The 17,478-nt window shown below is 41.4% G+C and overlaps 2 protein-coding genes across 2 annotated transcripts in view; one reads left to right on the top strand and one right to left on the bottom strand.

The window, feature by feature from the left end:
• SCARB2 (scavenger receptor class B member 2) overlaps nucleotides 1-17,478 on the top strand; it is a 1,272,731-nt gene that overhangs the window by 112,814 nt on the left and 1,142,439 nt on the right. The window lies entirely within an intron of this gene.
• LOC138510558 (serine/threonine-protein kinase MRCK beta-like) overlaps nucleotides 1-17,478 on the bottom strand; it is a 2,015,755-nt gene that overhangs the window by 1,822,453 nt on the left and 175,824 nt on the right. The window contains exon 3 of the mRNA XM_069626316.1: nucleotides 13,755-13,874. Coding sequence (XP_069482417.1) covers nucleotides 13,755-13,874 — 120 coding nt within the window. The remainder of the gene's footprint in view (nucleotides 1-13,754; nucleotides 13,875-17,478) is intronic.

Genomic DNA, 17,478 nt, shown 5'->3' with positions numbered 1-17,478 from the left:
GACCCCAGTGAAAGGGGTGGCCTGGAGCCAGTGCAGAAGGGTGGCAGGGTGAGCAGATACCTGGGCCCGGAGGACAGGGGGTAGCCAGGTTCACGGTGGAAAGAGAGAACAGATCAGCAGGGGAGAGGGGGAGCAAAGGCAGAAGAAAAGAGGAAGGTCTTGAGGTGCTTCCAGAACCATGTCGCACTCTGATATGATTGGCTGTGGTGACTGTCCCGGTGGGACAGCTACCCTGCTGAGGGATTACAGCCAGGCTGTGTGAATGGGGGAAAACTGCATAAAAAGCAGGTCTCTGGGACCAAGAAGGCAGAGTCGCCACTAGATCAAGAGAACCGAGGAGAAGCTGACAGAGGAGGACCTCTACCACGACTGAACCACCCGGTGAAGCCCTACTGCAGGTCCGAATCTTCAAACTTCGACGACAGGGAAGATCTGCAAGGAATCTTCTCCCCTTGAGCTGGTGGGAACAACCAGTTCACCAAACTGCTCGCCAGGCATCCCTTCTCTGGTTGAATTTGTTGTACAGAGCTACAATGAACCCGATAGCCAGGATGAACGGACTCTCTTTGCGTTTTAAGGAGCGCACCTTTTATTCGTCGCTTTGCTCCACTGCTGGTTTCTTCCCTGGGCAGTGCAGGACCCTCCAGTTTTCCTCCTTCTTGTCAGTCCGACAGTCGTTTCAGGAACAGTGAGCCTGCAAGACCTGCCAAGAATGTCTGCCTCAGCTACAGCATTCTTCTGCTTTAAAGGTACTGTGCTAACCTGGTTGTTCGTGTTCGTTTCGTACAGATGCGGTGAAAGTGTGTGAAATCTTTCGCCAAACCGAGGGCTTGTCCTTCTCCATTCTTTAAAGTAACTTCTTGTCCGACCAACTTCGTTCTGAACTCTTGGCAAAGACTTAACCGCAAACTACTCTGACCTGTGTGATCCTCTGCAAAGACTTTGGTCCATTGACTTTGGGCCAGGCCCCTTTAATTTGATTTCCTCACTGTAGTGTCTTTTTCTAGAGTGCCCTGCTTACTTACTTGTTGGTGCTGCTCAATTTCTTTCTAACTTTGTCTTTCCCTCCCTTTTAAATTGCTGGAGTGCCATTTTGCTCACACTTCATTTTGAGCCTAACTTGTCCAGAATCTATTGGGTGCGGTGTAGTGTATAAGTAACGTGCTTTTTCAACTGCTTGAAAAGTGAAATGTTTAATAACTGATGTGTAAATAAATATATATTCTTTTACTCAGAAACCTTGAGTCAGTGTTTGTTTGAGTCATAGTAAATGCTGTCCTTTGTATAACTATTGATACTGCTCACTTTACTCTTGAGATAAGTCTGGCTGCTCAGCCATCGCTACCACTTTACGGTGTAGTGCAGGCTTGTACCAAAGGTGAATTTGTACTGTCACTTGTAGTCCTAACTGTGTGTGGTGTTCCCAAAGGGTACTGCATATAATTCTGCCTAATACTGGTGTACAGCGGTGAGGATCAAGTATAGTGATTACACTTAGAGTGCTGCTATTACCTTGGATCAACTAACCACAAGGCTAAGCATCACTAAAAAGCAATATGAATCATGTCTGATATGGAAAGCTACAGTCAGGAGACCCTCCTTAAAATGCAAACCATGGTAGATTATGTACTACCTGCAATTCAGATAATCGCCCCACCTTACTAATACAAACACATACTAAATAAGTAATACTAATGCTTCTACGTTACAATGCAGATGGTACCAAAAACAACTGCAAGCTGACTGGATTCACACTTGGTCAAGTATCACTTGGTAAGAAAACCTTCACAACAATAGGTATGGTCTACCACACAGGAACCACATCCAATGCAGGTCACTACACTGCATATATTAAAAAGAAATGTGGATGGTTGAAATGTAATGATAGTACCATTACTCTAAAGCAGAGATTACCAGCAAATCTTATAAACGCTTATTTAATCTTCTTAAAACCAAAATGTAATACCTAATCTGTACTTAAACATTAACAAAACTTCAATTAAAAAACTATAAACTGTTACAATATGCTAACAGGTATCTAACTGCCCCAAGATTCTATAACAACCAAACAGATAAATCAATACCACTAAATTATAACAAGAGATAAACAGTTAGAATACGCCAACAGGTATCTAACTGCCCCAAGATTTTGCAACAACCAAACAGATAAATCAATTCCACTAAATTACAACAAAGAATAGACAGTTAGAATACGCCAACAGGTATCTAACTGCTCCAAAAATCTGCAACAAGCCAGCAGATAGAACATTAGCCAGAAACAACAAGTGAACACTGAAAACAAACAAACAAATAGACTGTAGCATAACAAAAAAAGGGTTTTTTATCTACCACGCAGAAGCCACAACCAATGCAGGTCACTACACTGCATATATTAAAAAGAAATGTCAATGGTTCGAATGTAATGATAGTACTATTACTCTAAAGCAGAGATTACCAGCAAATCTTACAAACGCTTATTTAATCTTCTTAAAACCAAAATTTAATAACTAATCTGTACTTAAACATTAACAAAACTTCAATTAAAAAACTATAAACTGTTAGAATACGCCAACAGGTATCTAACTGCCCCAAGATTTTGCAACAACCAAACAGATAAATCAATACCACTAAACTATAACAAAAAATAGACAGAATATGCCAACAGGTATCTAACTGCTCCAAAAATGTGCAACAAGCCAACAGATAGAACATTAGCCAGAAACAACAAGTGAACACTGAACACAAACAAACAAATAGACTGTAGCATAACAAAAAAAGGATTTTTTAAATATGACATGTTTTTTTTTTCCCCACAGACCCAATGATTTGAAAAACAAACACAGAAACTGAGCAAATTGCACAGTACACTGGTTTGTAATCTACTAAATATGAGGGTCGAAATGAATAAAGAATGTCAATTATTCAATGTTATAAATCCTTACAAACTACCAATACTAACATGATCTTTTCTTTTATCACAGAAATTGACAAAGAATATATGTACTCCAGTTACCAAACCATACAGTAAGTATATTACAATAAGTACAACTCATAAATACTGCTCAATAACACAACCATTGAAGCAAACAGATGCATATAACTTTGGTCTTGGGTGCATGGCCCATGCACCCAAGACTATAGGATCTGCCCATAACCACCGCAGCATATCGCACCCATGGTGGCTTATAACTTCAGTGCTTATAACTTCGGCCTGGGTAGGTCCTGGCCACAACCACCGCAACATATCACACCCATTTTAGCTTATAACTTCGGTACTTATAACTTCAGTCTAAAACTTTGGTCTTGGACTCTACGCCCTGATCACAAACACCACATGCACCAAAGACACTTGGCCCAGACCACAACCACTGCATGCACCCAAGACTCTAGGCCTAGCCACAACCACCGCAGCATATCACACCCATAGATCACACCCATAGAATCAAACATTTAACTATGCCATATGGGCATCTTTTAAGTGCGCAGACACCGCAAGTGTTCTTAGAACAGTTTCAACTTGCCTGCAGACAGCATGGACAAGTATCATGTCCTTAGAACACGCCCATTCTGCCCGATAACGGACATCCCAGACACTGTGTGTGTCCTTAGAACAGTTTCAACTTGCCTGCGAACAATACACACAGGTATAGTGTCCTTAGGACACCCCCATTTTTGTTTAATTACGGACATTCCGGACACCACACATGTTCTTAGAACAGTTCCAACTTGCCTGCGGACAACACGGACAGGTACCGTGTCCTTAGGACACCCCCATTTTGGTCAATTACGGACATCAAGGACAGCACGGCTGTCCGCGGATACAACAAACACAACAGGGGTGCCTACCACCAAAATAAATACAATATTTGATCCATCTCTTACACCCCCACCCTCCCCAAACAGTCTTACACGCCAACACAGTTGCCAAAATTGTATTTCTCCACCATTTGTCACCGCGCTGTCCGCGGATGTCCGGGGATACAAGATGGCCGGCATTTCCAAAAATCTGACGCACGTCACGCTCCTCACCATCCAATCAGCGGACACGTTGCATGTCCGCGGACATGACGCAAGCCTATTAGCCAATCAGTACACTGTCCGCAGAGCGAACAGGGAAGTGTGTCGGCGGACCGGACATAGATATCACACATTTTTTGTGACCTACTTTTTGGTAATTTTCCAAAAAACTACTGGATGGATTTTCACAAAATTTACAAAAGAACGCTTTTGGGACCAAGACGCTGCTCCTGCTGCAAATCTGGGGAAAATCCATCCAGCGGTTTGGGCTGTAGGTGTGAACAAAGTTTTTTCCCCATTCAGTCTATGGGAAAAAAAGAAGTTTTGGAACCCCCCTATAACTTTGCCCCCCCGGACTAAACCTCACCAAACTTTGCAGAAAAACTTAGAGTGGGCCATATACATTTTTTGCAAAGTTTGGTGTGGATTCGTCCAGAGGGAGCGAAGTTATAAGCCACCCAAAAAGTGCTCTTCCTATGGGATTAGCAACTTAACCATAACTACACAGCCATGGTAGTGTAGTTGTTATATAAGACATATATATATATATATATATATATATATATATATATATATATATATATATATATATATATATATATATATTACATGGCCACTGTAGTTTCCATAGGAAGAGCACTTTTTGAGCGGCTTATAACTTCACTCCCCCTGGACGAATCCTCACCAAACTTTGCAAAAAGAAGTATATGGCCCACTCTGATTTATTTTGCAAAGTTTGGTGAGGTTTGGTCCAGGGGGGGTCCCAAAATTAATTTTTTTCCTATAGACATAATGGGAAAAAACTTTGCTCACGCCTACAGCCCAAACCGCTGGACGGATTTACACCAGATTTGCGGCAGGAGTGGCGGCTTGGTCCGAAGGCGTGCTTTTTTTAATTTGGTGTAAATCCATCCAGTAGTTTCTTTTTAAATGACCAAAATGTAAAGCAAAAAAATTAGTGATATCTATGTCCGGTCTGCGGACTCACTTTCCTGTTCGGCCCGCGGACTGGCTGAAAAATTCACTGACTTTTGCGTAGTCTGCGAAAACCGGGACACGTCCGCTGATTGGATGGTGAGAAAATGTGAAATGCGTCTGTTTTCTTGAAACGCCCGCCATCTTGGATTCGCAGACTTTTTTTGGGGTCCACGAACAGCGCAGTGAATTTTTCTTTTTAAAAAAAGCAGCATTTCACTTTTCAAACTCAACAAACAATCTCTGGGGAGGTGGGGGGGATGAGGATAGGATGGGATATGGCCATAAGAAGCCAAAAAAACGGGTTGTTTCACCCCCGAAAGTCCGCAAACACTCCGGATGTCCTGGGACAGTCCTGTGGTGTTCGCAAACACTCCAGATGCCCTGCGACAGTCCTGTGGTGTTAGCAAACACTCCAGATGCCCTGGGACAGTCCTGTGGTGTTCGCGGACACCTCAGATGTCCTAGGAGATCTGCACTTATTTCTGCATTACAGGGTTGGGGAAAAGCAGTTTTTGGATGGCTTATAACTTTTGCGCCACACAGTGAAACTGCATGTAATTTTGTAATTTTATTCTAGGACTAATCCTGAATGGTTTTGCAAAGTTTTGTGGGATTCTGTTAAGAGGGGGCAAAATTAGAGGGGGGGTCCCAAAATATTGTAAAGGCATTTAAATGTGGTGTCATTTGACAAATCTGCACAACATTTGGCAAAACGATTTTGGATCTAGATATAAATGGTTTTCTAAAGTTTGGTGGGATTTTCTCAAGAGGGGGCGAAATTAGAGGGGGGGTCAACATTTTTAGATGGCTTATAACTTTGTTGCTATTTGACGAATGTGGACAAAAGTTTTGAGAAAAATTATAGACCCAACCTTCAATGTTTGTGTAAAGACTGAATGGATTTTGTCAAGTGGGAACTAAGTTATATGACTATTGTATGTACATATATTTTGACACTTTTTAAAAAACAAAACATGGGCGGGTTTCGAGCAAACTCGTGAGGAGCATTGGCAAGGACATTAAAGCATGGTTTTACAAATGTGGCCGTGTTTTATTTTTTTACAAGTGTAATAATGTAGGAACAAAAAATAGTCATATACCTTTGGTGACTGAGGTATAGCCTGTGGCCGTGGGCAGTTGCCAGATTGTCTGGGTCATGGCATAAGGTCATGACGCGGATATCTGGCTACTGGCCATGACCGCAAGGGACGAAAAATGGTGTTAAAGTGGCTATGTCTACCTGGGACCGGCTATGTGGTAAAGTTATTCAAAGGTAGGATAGGTTTGAAAGGGAAAAAAGTGCTTGTGGTAATATGTTCATAGGGTTTTGCAGGCTGCCATGGCAAGGGAAGAGGGGCTGTGTACGGAGCCCCGCCTTCTCTTTCCATGTGGGCTGTCTTGGAAAAGGATTTTCCTTCCTACAGCGGGACGCCGAAGGCAACCCGCTGTAGGAAGAATAATCCTTCCATCTTACAGCGGGACGTCAGAGGCGTCCCGCTATAGGAAGAAAAATCTATGTTTTAGCACCCTGGGTTCCCGCTTTGGGAACCAGGGGTGCTAATGGTCTTTATCCCCCATTTCAGGGGCTGCAATGAACGATAATGGTCTGTAGCCCTCCTGATTTATTTATTTATTTGTAACGCACCAATGCCCGCAGACATCAGGCTGTGTGGTTACAGTATTTGTTAAAGAAGATGAGGTTTAGGAAGTTCTATTTTTTAACTATGAAAGGTGGTTCCTAAAGGAACATTCATTTTATTGTTTTTGGATGGGAAATGAGGGAAGAGGCACCACACACTAATATGGAGGGGCAGGTGGACAGGGGAAAATGTTGCGTGTGTGTTATTTCTAAGGTAGGGGGCAGTGTTTCTCATGCTCTTTGGCTACCGCAGTGGTAGTGTCTCTTGGGGAGGAGGGATGGCAGTAGCTGATTCCATTTTAAGAGAAATAGCTGTTTTGCTAAATGTATGTACTGTGTACTAGATTGTTAATGGATGAGTAGGAATAGGTGTTGGAGCTGTGCAAGGGACATTTTTAAGTTGAAAGTTCCTAGATCAGTAGAAAATGCAGTTCCGAACTGTCCGCGAAGGACGAAATTTATTGTGAAGAGCGGACGGGTTCTTGGACACGTCATCAAGCCGCGCGCTAGCGTATGATCATGTGGCACTGTCCAGAAGGTCCGCAATGAAGTCTGATGTTCGTACACATCTACGGATGCAAAACTAGTTGAAATAGTTGAAGAGAGTGTATAGAAGTGTTAAAAATGATTCTAGAAGGTGGAAAATGGCAGAGTTTTAAGGTGACACTTTGTAAATTGCACACAAATATTGTTATATTTGGTAAGTATGATATTAGTAAGTTGTAGGAAAACAACATGCACTAATAAAAACCTATGAAATTCAATGAAAAAACTTTGTTAAGGGGATGTTATGGTTAAGTCGCACTAATAAAAACCAAGGAAATTCACTGAAAAACTTTGTTAAAGGAACGTTATGGTTCCAAGTAAAACCGAAAGACCCCTGAAATTCGCCAGTTATGGTAAGCTAAGCAACCATAACTTTCGCCACCACCGTGCACTACTAACACTAACACCCAGGACATCAAAGATGACATCACAAATGTCATTGATGACATCAGTTCCCAAACTATTAAATATAGTAATTCAATTTTCTGAAGTCACTAGCTATAAATTAAAAAAGGACAAATCAGAAGTATTATCTATGAATTATTTCTGTCACAAACATGAACTGAAGACATTTGGTCTGAAATGGTGTCATGATTCTATTAAATATTTAGTGTTTCTATATCAGCGTCTAATGCAAATATCATTAATTAAATAAGGAAACCTTCCTAACAAGACTCTGTGTTTCTATAGCATCCTGGTCATCCCTATAATTAATGTGGTGGGGAAGACTTGAAACTATTAAAATTATGTTGGCTCTGGTAATATTATATTACTAACAGATGCTTCCTATTTCTCTGCCATCTTCTCTAGCTACTATTCGTTTAGACTTTTTGTGGGGCAATAAAAAGAAGAAGAGAGATTTAGTAAATAAAAAAATCCATTTGAGGCTGTGGATGTTAGGGTTCCTGATTTTAGGTGTTATCATAGGGCTTTTATTCTAAAAGAAGCACAACACTGGTTTTGAAGGAGCACCAAATTGGCTCATAGTGGAGAAGAAACTGTTTTCACCTTTTGCTATTACAGATGTATTTTATATTTTTAAGCATTCTATGTCTGTATGGTCAAAATCAGGTTACTTTATAACTTCTATAATAAGAGAATTCTTTAATTTACATATAGATAGACCCTCAATATCCTTCTCCCCGTTTATATGGTACAATAAAAATTGAACTATTAATGGGAAACCTATTTTGTGGAAATCTTGGTTTAAAATCCAATTCTCTTTCGCTGATTCTGCTTTCAACCAATATTTTAAAATAATAAATACACGTATTGATAATCTGGATTCCTTTCCAGAAAATGAATTCCAGATTCTTCCTATCTTTGTAAAGCTTTGAATTTCTACAAAATATTATTTAAAAATAGACCATCTAATAGGAAATGGTGCTCGGAATTGCAATAGGAAATTGACTGTGCAAAGGTGTTAGATGAGGATACTTGGGGCCTGATTTACAAAAATGTTTTAACATGGCAACATCCCATTGAAAACATTTTTGTAAAGGATTTTCAAATGATTTAGATATAGAGATGTTGGAATAACATATGTAATATTCATAGATTGGAAAAACGTATGGGCAACATGTCTGCACTATTTACAAAATATTTAAACAAATGGGATGTGTTTATTGACTATCCCGCAATAATGATATACGGTTAATCGCATTATAGAATTTGTAAAGGTGTACTAAAACTTTCCATTTGATGCATGACTATATGATATAACTTGGCTATTTTATTTCCTGCTTATTATTCTTCAATTGTTATTTACCGATTTTGCCTTTCCTTTTATTTTGTACTATTCCTTTCCCTCATGCTTGTGTGTGTTGTGTGATGTTATGTCTTGTGATCATCATTTTATATTCAGGAGTGTATGATATTTAAGATAGATGTTTTATGGATGAAACTCTAATAACTCCGGAATATCTGATGTAGATACTGTTTGCAGTACATTTATTTTTTATTCAAATGATAATATTGCCTACATTTGTTTATATTATATTTGTTATGGTTTACAATTTTGTTTAAAAAACCTTAGATCTGTTTCTGTATACATTATTTTATATGTTTAAAATATATTATGGGTATCATATAATGTTCTACATATGCATTAATTAAATTGTTTATTACCCGAAAATGAATAAAATATATTAAACAAGAGAAGAGTGTGGCTACGTTTGATTCCATGTGGCTAGAAAGCCCTCATTGTCTTTAGCCACAATGTGCAAAATTAATTCCATAGAGACAAACATCAGTTTTACGTTTTTTTACATGCCAGCGTTTGTGGTAAGATGCTATCAGATTTCCGAACTATGCAACAAACTCTCATTTGGCACAGGCTCAAAATAGAGTTAGTCAATTCCAGGGAGGAATTAAAGAAGTTTCTTTCCTGTGAGGCCTTCCCAAACTGCAAGACCTATATCGCTTGTTTGTGTATACTGCAAAGATGTCAGTCTTTTTGTTTTCCCTTTTTATATACTTCCAACCTCACTTTTCACTCTCTTTCACAACTCTCGCTTTATTCGTGTTACTGTGAAGCAACCCTGTATCTAAGCTATATTTTATGAAATGCCTAAAAAATATAAATGCAGGTATGACATTAGTTTGTCTTTTCTTTCCATTATAAGAGAGGACAAACTAAAAGTCCCTCCCAATATGAGTTCCTGCATGGCGAGTGTTTCTCCTGCTAGCCACTTTGGAATTGTCATTGTAATTGGTTATTTATAATGCACTTAATACCCAGAGGTTTCCAAGCGCGGACCTGAGGATCGGACCTGTGTTGCTCCACGTCGTCTTGCTTCCAAGACCATGCATTGCCCCTAAGCTATCCTCGCGAGACTTCACAAAAGATTGTGGGTAGTGTGTGATTAAATGACTTTTGTTCTGCAGGAATATAACGAAGAGTAGTGGCTAAACCACCTACTGAACATCCAAGCTTCTACGAACCAACAGTGATCCACATCATAAAAGTAGAAAAGGCACAGGTAAAAGATATACCTCCTTTGCCTTTTGTGGTCTGAGGGAAAGCTATACTTTCAGAAGGGTTGTAAATGTGATCCAGCAGGAACCCAAACTGCAAAGTTGAACAGTTCAAAATAAAATGAATGTCCGATCAAGAATCTACAAAATAGTAAAATATATATATTTTAATCAAACACATCAATGTAAATCAATAAAACACTATAAAACCTCACACCCGGTGAGAGAGAACACACAATATGCAATAGATGGCAAAATGCAGCGAATCCTTCACACAGTTGGAGGAAGAAGACCAGCCAGAGTAGATGGCAACAGGAGAATAAGTTTCCAAGACTCCTGATGCCAGAACCTCTCTCATAGGACCAGCCCTCCACCCCAGTACTCCTCAGAGGTGTGCACTACAGCATAGCATAATCTACCCTTTAGTTTGACAAATGACCAAAATAAAGTAGGTTCAACCAGGCGAGAGGAGGAGCACACTGCACTCCTACTCCTCCTCTGCCATGAGTCTTTCAGGCTTCTCTGCCTTTCTGAACACTGGACTACTCTCCAGCTCTGGCCAGAAGGAGCATGGGAGAGAGCAATATTCATGCTCTTCCCATACTCTTCCCATACTCATCTAGTTCCCTAGGTGCGCTGTTTTTGTATCACCCCTGAAAGTATGTCAATGCCAGTGCCATCTGGTGAGGGTGGAATAGCTTGAGCTTTTTTTGGACATAAAATGATGCAGATAATTCTATTTCTGAATGGGAGGTAGGCTAGTCAGACCTTTCATAAATGCTCCATGTCAGAATCGTAGTACACGTGCATCTTTGCTATAAGATTCCCCTGACATCTATAGCCCTAGCACTGCTGTGGCACGGAGCGGGTTCAACAGCTATTTGTGAATCTCTGACAGCTGCCAGGACCAAAAGGCAGAGGTGTTTTTTTAATCTTCTGCACTTCTGATATAAATTCTAATAATTGTATGCCTTAGTCGTGTGGCAGGCACATCTCTAAATATAAGGCATGCCTGGCATGGTGACAGTCAATGGCACACTATTATACACCACAGCTATTTGATAGTGTCAGCTCTGTTAGCAGGGCTCAGCTATGGTAGGAATGTTGTATATCAGTGTCCCGCCGGACTGTCTTCACAGCTGCTATGTGAGACAATGGTCAGGATGGTGCTTCTTTTGATCCCCATACAGGGAGCAACACCTTACCTCAGGGCACAGGATCGTCCCCTAGGAGGTTTCCTGGGAGTCGGTGCAGCAGAGGCAGCACTGGCATAACAAAGTCACCCTTACAACGGGCAGTGGTTGAATAGCCAGAGAACAGAGGAGGGGTGATAGAAGGCTCCCACCATCTTTGTTTCTGTTAGGGTTCTTTTCTTTTTCCTGTCCCCTCCATTTCCTGCAGGCAAGTTACTCTGGGTGTGATTTCATTAGACACAAGGCATTTGTTACTACCACCTGGACTAGATGCCTTACTGCACACTTTCTTTGGACCAATCCCCTGTGACATTTGGCCTTAAAAAGGAGAGGGGCACCCCCTAATTCTTGGGCTTATATTTACACAATCAAGAGAAGAAGCGTACATCTTTGGACCTCTGTTAGGAGTGTAGACCATTCTAAAGTAATCTGCCATAGAGGTGAAGACAGATGCCATCCAAGGCAGAGAAAGGCTAGCTCTGTCCCTAATTATCCCCAGGCAAAATTGAGGGTGAACAGATTCTGCACCAAGGCTTCCCTAATGGCTATACTGCAACAATGCTCCTGTTCACACGAGGTGAAGTATTCCTCTGTAGGTGCCAGCCAAGCTCCCTGAAGTGGGAATGCAGAACAGAAGCACTACCTTGACCTGTAGCCCCTGGATTGGGTCTACCAGCAACCGTAGAGCCAAGGAAGCGACCCCTGTCTCTCCTTGCATCTGCAAACTGCTACTGCAGAAGAACTGCCAGAGCAAGCCTTGACCTTGATACTTTACCACCTCCACATCTCTGAGTTCCCTCAACACAGAACCTCTGCCATATCCATAACTGAGACCCAGCAAGTCTTCTAGCTTCCCCAACTCAACACTGTTGCCTGGTGACCAGCTTCTCAGAGCTTCTAGCTGACACTGATGCAGTACCCTAATGCCATGTCGAGCAGCTGAGCCCACTCGCCAACGCAGGACCTTCTCAGCTCCTGTGCATTCGAGACCGTAAAGTCTTCCAGCAATGCCGACCGGACATCACCTGCCAGCCAGAGGTAGGAGACCATGTGGCATTGGAGATATGTGAGGTACTATGTCAGGAAGAGGGTGTGTCCAATGCATCCACCTCTGTGAGGCACTATGTCAGTCAAGGGTAGTGAATGAAGGTTAGTTTGGAGTCGTGTAGGACCTCCAGAATGGCAGTGTCAGATGGAAAAATGGAGGTTTCAATGATAGCAAGAAGGTCTAGGAGAGGAGAGCTGGAACGAAAGTAGTCAATGATAAAGGACGTTTTGTTGCATACAGACTGAGCATTGCAGAGTGCAATGTTCCGTTTATGAGGTAAAGAAGAGTAGAGAAGTTGAGTCTCAGAGGAAGAGAGGTGTGGTGGATAGGTGTTAGAGGAGGGCGGGTTAGCTCATCGGCTTTTGTTTGTTGGAAGGAGGTGGAAAAGAGATGGAGTAATGGGAGTTTCGAGTTGTGAGTTTTATGTTAGGAATAGGAAAGGGGGAAGTAGTAGCGTGATTGTAGAAAGCGTAGGCAGTGGTCGAAGTGTACAAAAAGAAGTAGTGAAACTATGTTTCTTACTGCCCTTCCCCTGCTCCCCACAAACTCCATCACCATGTCCCCTCCCACACACAATAAAAGCCCCCAAACACATACACCTTCTTTTTAAGGGAACATTACATGCAGTGCACTGAAAGTGCAAGTTTCAACGTCTTTCTAAACTTTTATAACAAAACCATCCCGGAACGATTTCTTTTAAAAATAAAATTATAGGACTGTCAGATGTAATTTAAAAAAGTAGAAGTGCACCACCCCCAACCGCTTCCCCCACTTCGACCATTGATCGTAGGGAGAGGGGAGTAAGACGAGCAGCAGTAGGAGGAGGAGTGAATGCATTATAGGTGAGTAGCACAGTGGGGAGAGACAGTACAGTAATTAGGAAGCTTGGGGTACTCACAGGTACAGCAGTGAGGAAAGCAAAAGCAAAGGGTCATGGGCCAAGTGGCAAATAGGCTGGTCAATGGCTGGTCTTTACCCTCACTGTTCCGCTCTTTACTGGGACGCCCTTGGCTGGACTCCTCTCTGAAAGTTCAGAAGGATTGATACACACTCTTGTAGCCTGATCACCTATCATTGGAATACCTGGCAAATGGACATACCTGAACATGTGATGGCAAATGGTGCAAGTATCCCTTCATTGAGGCAGATACCAGACAAATGTGTGGGTAACTGGGACTATAGTTTCATCATTGGAAACACAGAAATGTTTTTCTTTATTTTGTCAATAGTTGTTTTTCAAACACTTTTAGTTATCAACTTTTTATGGTTGCAAAACAGAGTCAATCCAGTACATTTCCTCTAATCTGGTTATTGTGCTCCCCTGTAGCTGATCAGCATTGTAGAATCATAATCCTACCTGTAACGTTTTCCAATGAAGCTTTAGTTTTTCAACTTTTGCTTCCGTTTCATCAAGTTCCGCCTCCACCTTAGGAAAATGTTCCTGTGCATCTTTGAGTTTCTTCTTAACAAATTCCAACTGCAACATAAAACAAACCACTATTGAAACTACAGTCAACAATACTGACGAACGGAAGACTGAAAATCTGTTCTCTGACTAATCACTTAATTAAAGAGGACTGGTTTAGAAAGAATCACTCAAGTAAAAAAATCACATACCTTGGAAGTTTTCACAAACAAAGAACTTTTTTTCCATTTCCTGATTTTGACTAGTGCACAGGTTATCTTAACCCACAAAGGAACCATGCACATTCTTGGGGAATCATTTGCCGGTGTAACTGGTGTACTAGCTGGCCCCTTGCATAGTGCCATAAATGTATCGGACTCTCCCAGCACCCATGTAGGGGCTTGGCTCACCATTAAAATATATTTGTTCCCATTGGGTGGAAATAAATGCAACCCGCACAGTGATGGTTGATAACACTGCCTTCACAGTGAAAAACAAACCACAGTAGTTTGGGAGATGTATGTATGGTGCAACTCCCACCACACGCTTTAACAAGATGCAGGGTGATGATTTCCGAGTGGAGGGTCTTCTGAAATGCAAGAAAATGGCCCATTACATGCCCTTTTGGGAGACATCTGCAGATCTGCAGATTCAGATACCCTAAGTAACTCTGGCACACCCTCTTCATTGGCTCACAAAAAGTGATTGGGGCACCAGGTGTATATATATATATATATATATATATATGCGTGTATGTATATATATATATATATATATATATATATATATATAATATATATATACATATATATTTTTTGTTTTAATTTTACATTTTTTTACATTTTTATTGGTTTATAGTTTATTACAAACTTTTAACAAACGCGAATCATGTCAACAAATTAAATATTAATCATATTTACGTCCAAGATGCAAAAAAAACATAAAACAGATTTATCTAAAGATGTTTCTTTAATTGTTTATTGTGTAACAACCGAAAATTCGGTTTTTCACATACAACTTGTTACAAAAAAGAATAAACAAAAAACAAACATTTCATGTCATGTCATAAAAACAATATCCATATGTCCATTATTAAATAGCCAAATATACAAATAAACAGAAAAGAAAAAAAAAAGAGAAATACAAAAAATAAATTGGAAGCAACACATGTTGGACATCCAGTTACAATTCAACACTACTCTGGTGGAATAAAACCCGCCTGTCGCAGGACATGGACCAGGCCTATGGTCAATGAGGTCTCATGGCCAGCAATCAGCCTTTTCCAAAACATCGTTGAAGACAAGTGATCGACTGAGTAGGTGAACCGAGTGAAATGTTTCTGTCTAAGGTCCCACGTTCCTTGACATTCTCTTAGAATATCTGCAATGGTCTGGCTACTTAAATCTCTGCAGCCTGGGCACAACATTTTAGCTCTCTCCTCCACCCCCCCAGCGTACCAGAACCTCTCCAGTCTGGATTATATTGAGTCAAACTCTCATGAAGTTTTGCCTCACTTTTACATCAGGGAATTTTGATAGCGATTTTGGTAAATAACCCAACTTTGTATCACCTGTAGAAAATGAGGGGGCTATTGTGGATCTCTGCATATGATCTATTGTGTTGATCCAGTCCATACTTGTTAGGGTCTTCTTAGGCTTCATGGGGTTGAAGATTAGTGTCTCAACATCACTATCGCAATCAGCCAGTATTTTTAGCACACGATTCTCAAGATCCCTCAGCAAGGTTGACCGTGCTGAGTGCAAATGTACCAAAAAGGTCTTCATACAAGCTATCATCCAGCGGATTATCAATCGATAGAGGGACAGAAGCCTTCACTCCGCTTGTGATTTAAGAGATCTAAGAGCCAACTTTTTTCCAAATTGCACCTTCGATTTTCTGCCAATTCAAGTCCCAGGCCATCGGTTTAGTCTCAAGACCGTACATGAGTACTGGTACAATTTTGGACATGTAAAATTGTATTACTGGTATTAAGGAAAATTTGCCATAGAGCCTATTTATTTTCTGTATCTGTGATGTTAGCTGAGATGCTTTAGTTGGAAGATCTAGCAGATTTCGGCTTACTGTCGGATTTGAATACAAGGTATAGACCAAATACACCAACTCCTCAACTACTGGGATTCTATGGCCTCCTATTGACCAAATATATTTATTGCCTTGGGTCTTACTTTTCTTAAAGATTATTATCCTTGATTTCCCTGGGTTTTTAGAATCATTATTCTTAATATAAATGTCCAGAGAATTTAACAACCTCTGGAGGCACACCGCTGTGTAGTCCAGGAGGACAATATTGTTGGCGTACATTAGCCATTTGATGAATATTGTGCCAATTCTTGGATTTGCTAATGCCGCTGGATCTATATCTTTGCCAAAGCCTGCCATATAAAGTTTAAATAGGAATGGGGCCGCCATATAGCTTTGTCGAACTCCTCTCCTTACTTCGACATAGTCAGCCAGTAGGCCTTGAGTGTTTAGTCTAACCCTAACTGAGTTGTCTTCATGAAGTGCTACCAACATGTTTACAAGCGACTTAGGAGCTCCCCAACCATCCCATTTTGACCATAGTCGATCTCTATTTACTAGGTCAAAAGCACAGGAGAGATCTATAAAAGCACCATATAGCTCCGGTGCTTTCCTCTTTTCGAGTTTCTCCATAAGGGTAGCTAATATGATGCCATTTAGGGAAGTAGAATGACCCCTCCGAAAACCAGTTTGTTGTTTAGGTAAGATGTCGTTTTGCTTGGCCCATATTTCTAATTTCTCCAACAGTAAACTCGAAAAAAGTTTGCTCTCAACGTCCAATAAGGTAATTGAGCGATAGTTTATTGGATTCTTTCTATCCCCCTTCTTGAAAATAGGAATGATGATAGCAAACTTCTTAGAAAGGGGAATCAATTTCCTCCTTACTATCTCCTGAAAGAACTCCAGCAGAATTTTAGCCCATAGATTTTTGTAACCTTTTAGAACTTGGTACGCTATTGAGGTTGATGCTTTAGATATCTGTTCAGAAATATCAGCCTCTGAGCATTCCAGAGACCAAGGTACATCCATGATCTTATAAGCACAATCTCCCTTTGGTCTCTGGAATTGTTGGGATAGATGGTTTACCCAATCTACTTCAGAGACTAACGGGGTAATTCATAGAATTCAGCGCACAAGTGGCGCACGCGGCTGGCGCACAATGTGCGCGTGCGACTTTCTGCGCCAGCCGCATGCGCTAAAATCCATTTCTGCACACAGCGTATTCATGGATTTTAACATCCAAAACCAGCCGGGGCGCAGAGTGGCGCATCGACCCTGCAGCAGCGCCAGTTACGCCCCCAACCCCTCCCCGTGCGCCATGTACAGCGCACAAATCCCGTACATGGCGCACAGGCTCACAACCTCGAAAACGCCTGTAAAACTCCCCGTGCACCCCTCCGAATACATGTACCCCGCTGCGCGGGTAGTCTCACACGCGATTGGCCCTGTGCGAGCGGGGTACGTGTATTACTGGGATTCGCGGGAAGTTTCACACGCGATTGGCCCTATGCGAGCGGGGTACGTGTATTACTGGGGTTCGCGGGAAGTTTCACACGCTATTGGCCCTGTGGGTGCCAGCAACCCCCCATCCCCCAGCAGTGAGGGACACCTGCCAGCAGGCCCCCACTCATGTCCC

The sequence above is a fragment of the Ambystoma mexicanum genome, chromosome 6p (genome assembly GCF_040938575.1).
Source record: "Ambystoma mexicanum isolate Mex_15411 chromosome 6p, UKY_AmexF1_1, whole genome shotgun sequence".
Taxonomy (NCBI): domain Eukaryota; kingdom Metazoa; phylum Chordata; class Amphibia; order Caudata; family Ambystomatidae; genus Ambystoma; species Ambystoma mexicanum.
This window is presented reverse-complemented; position numbering and strand designations above follow the sequence as displayed.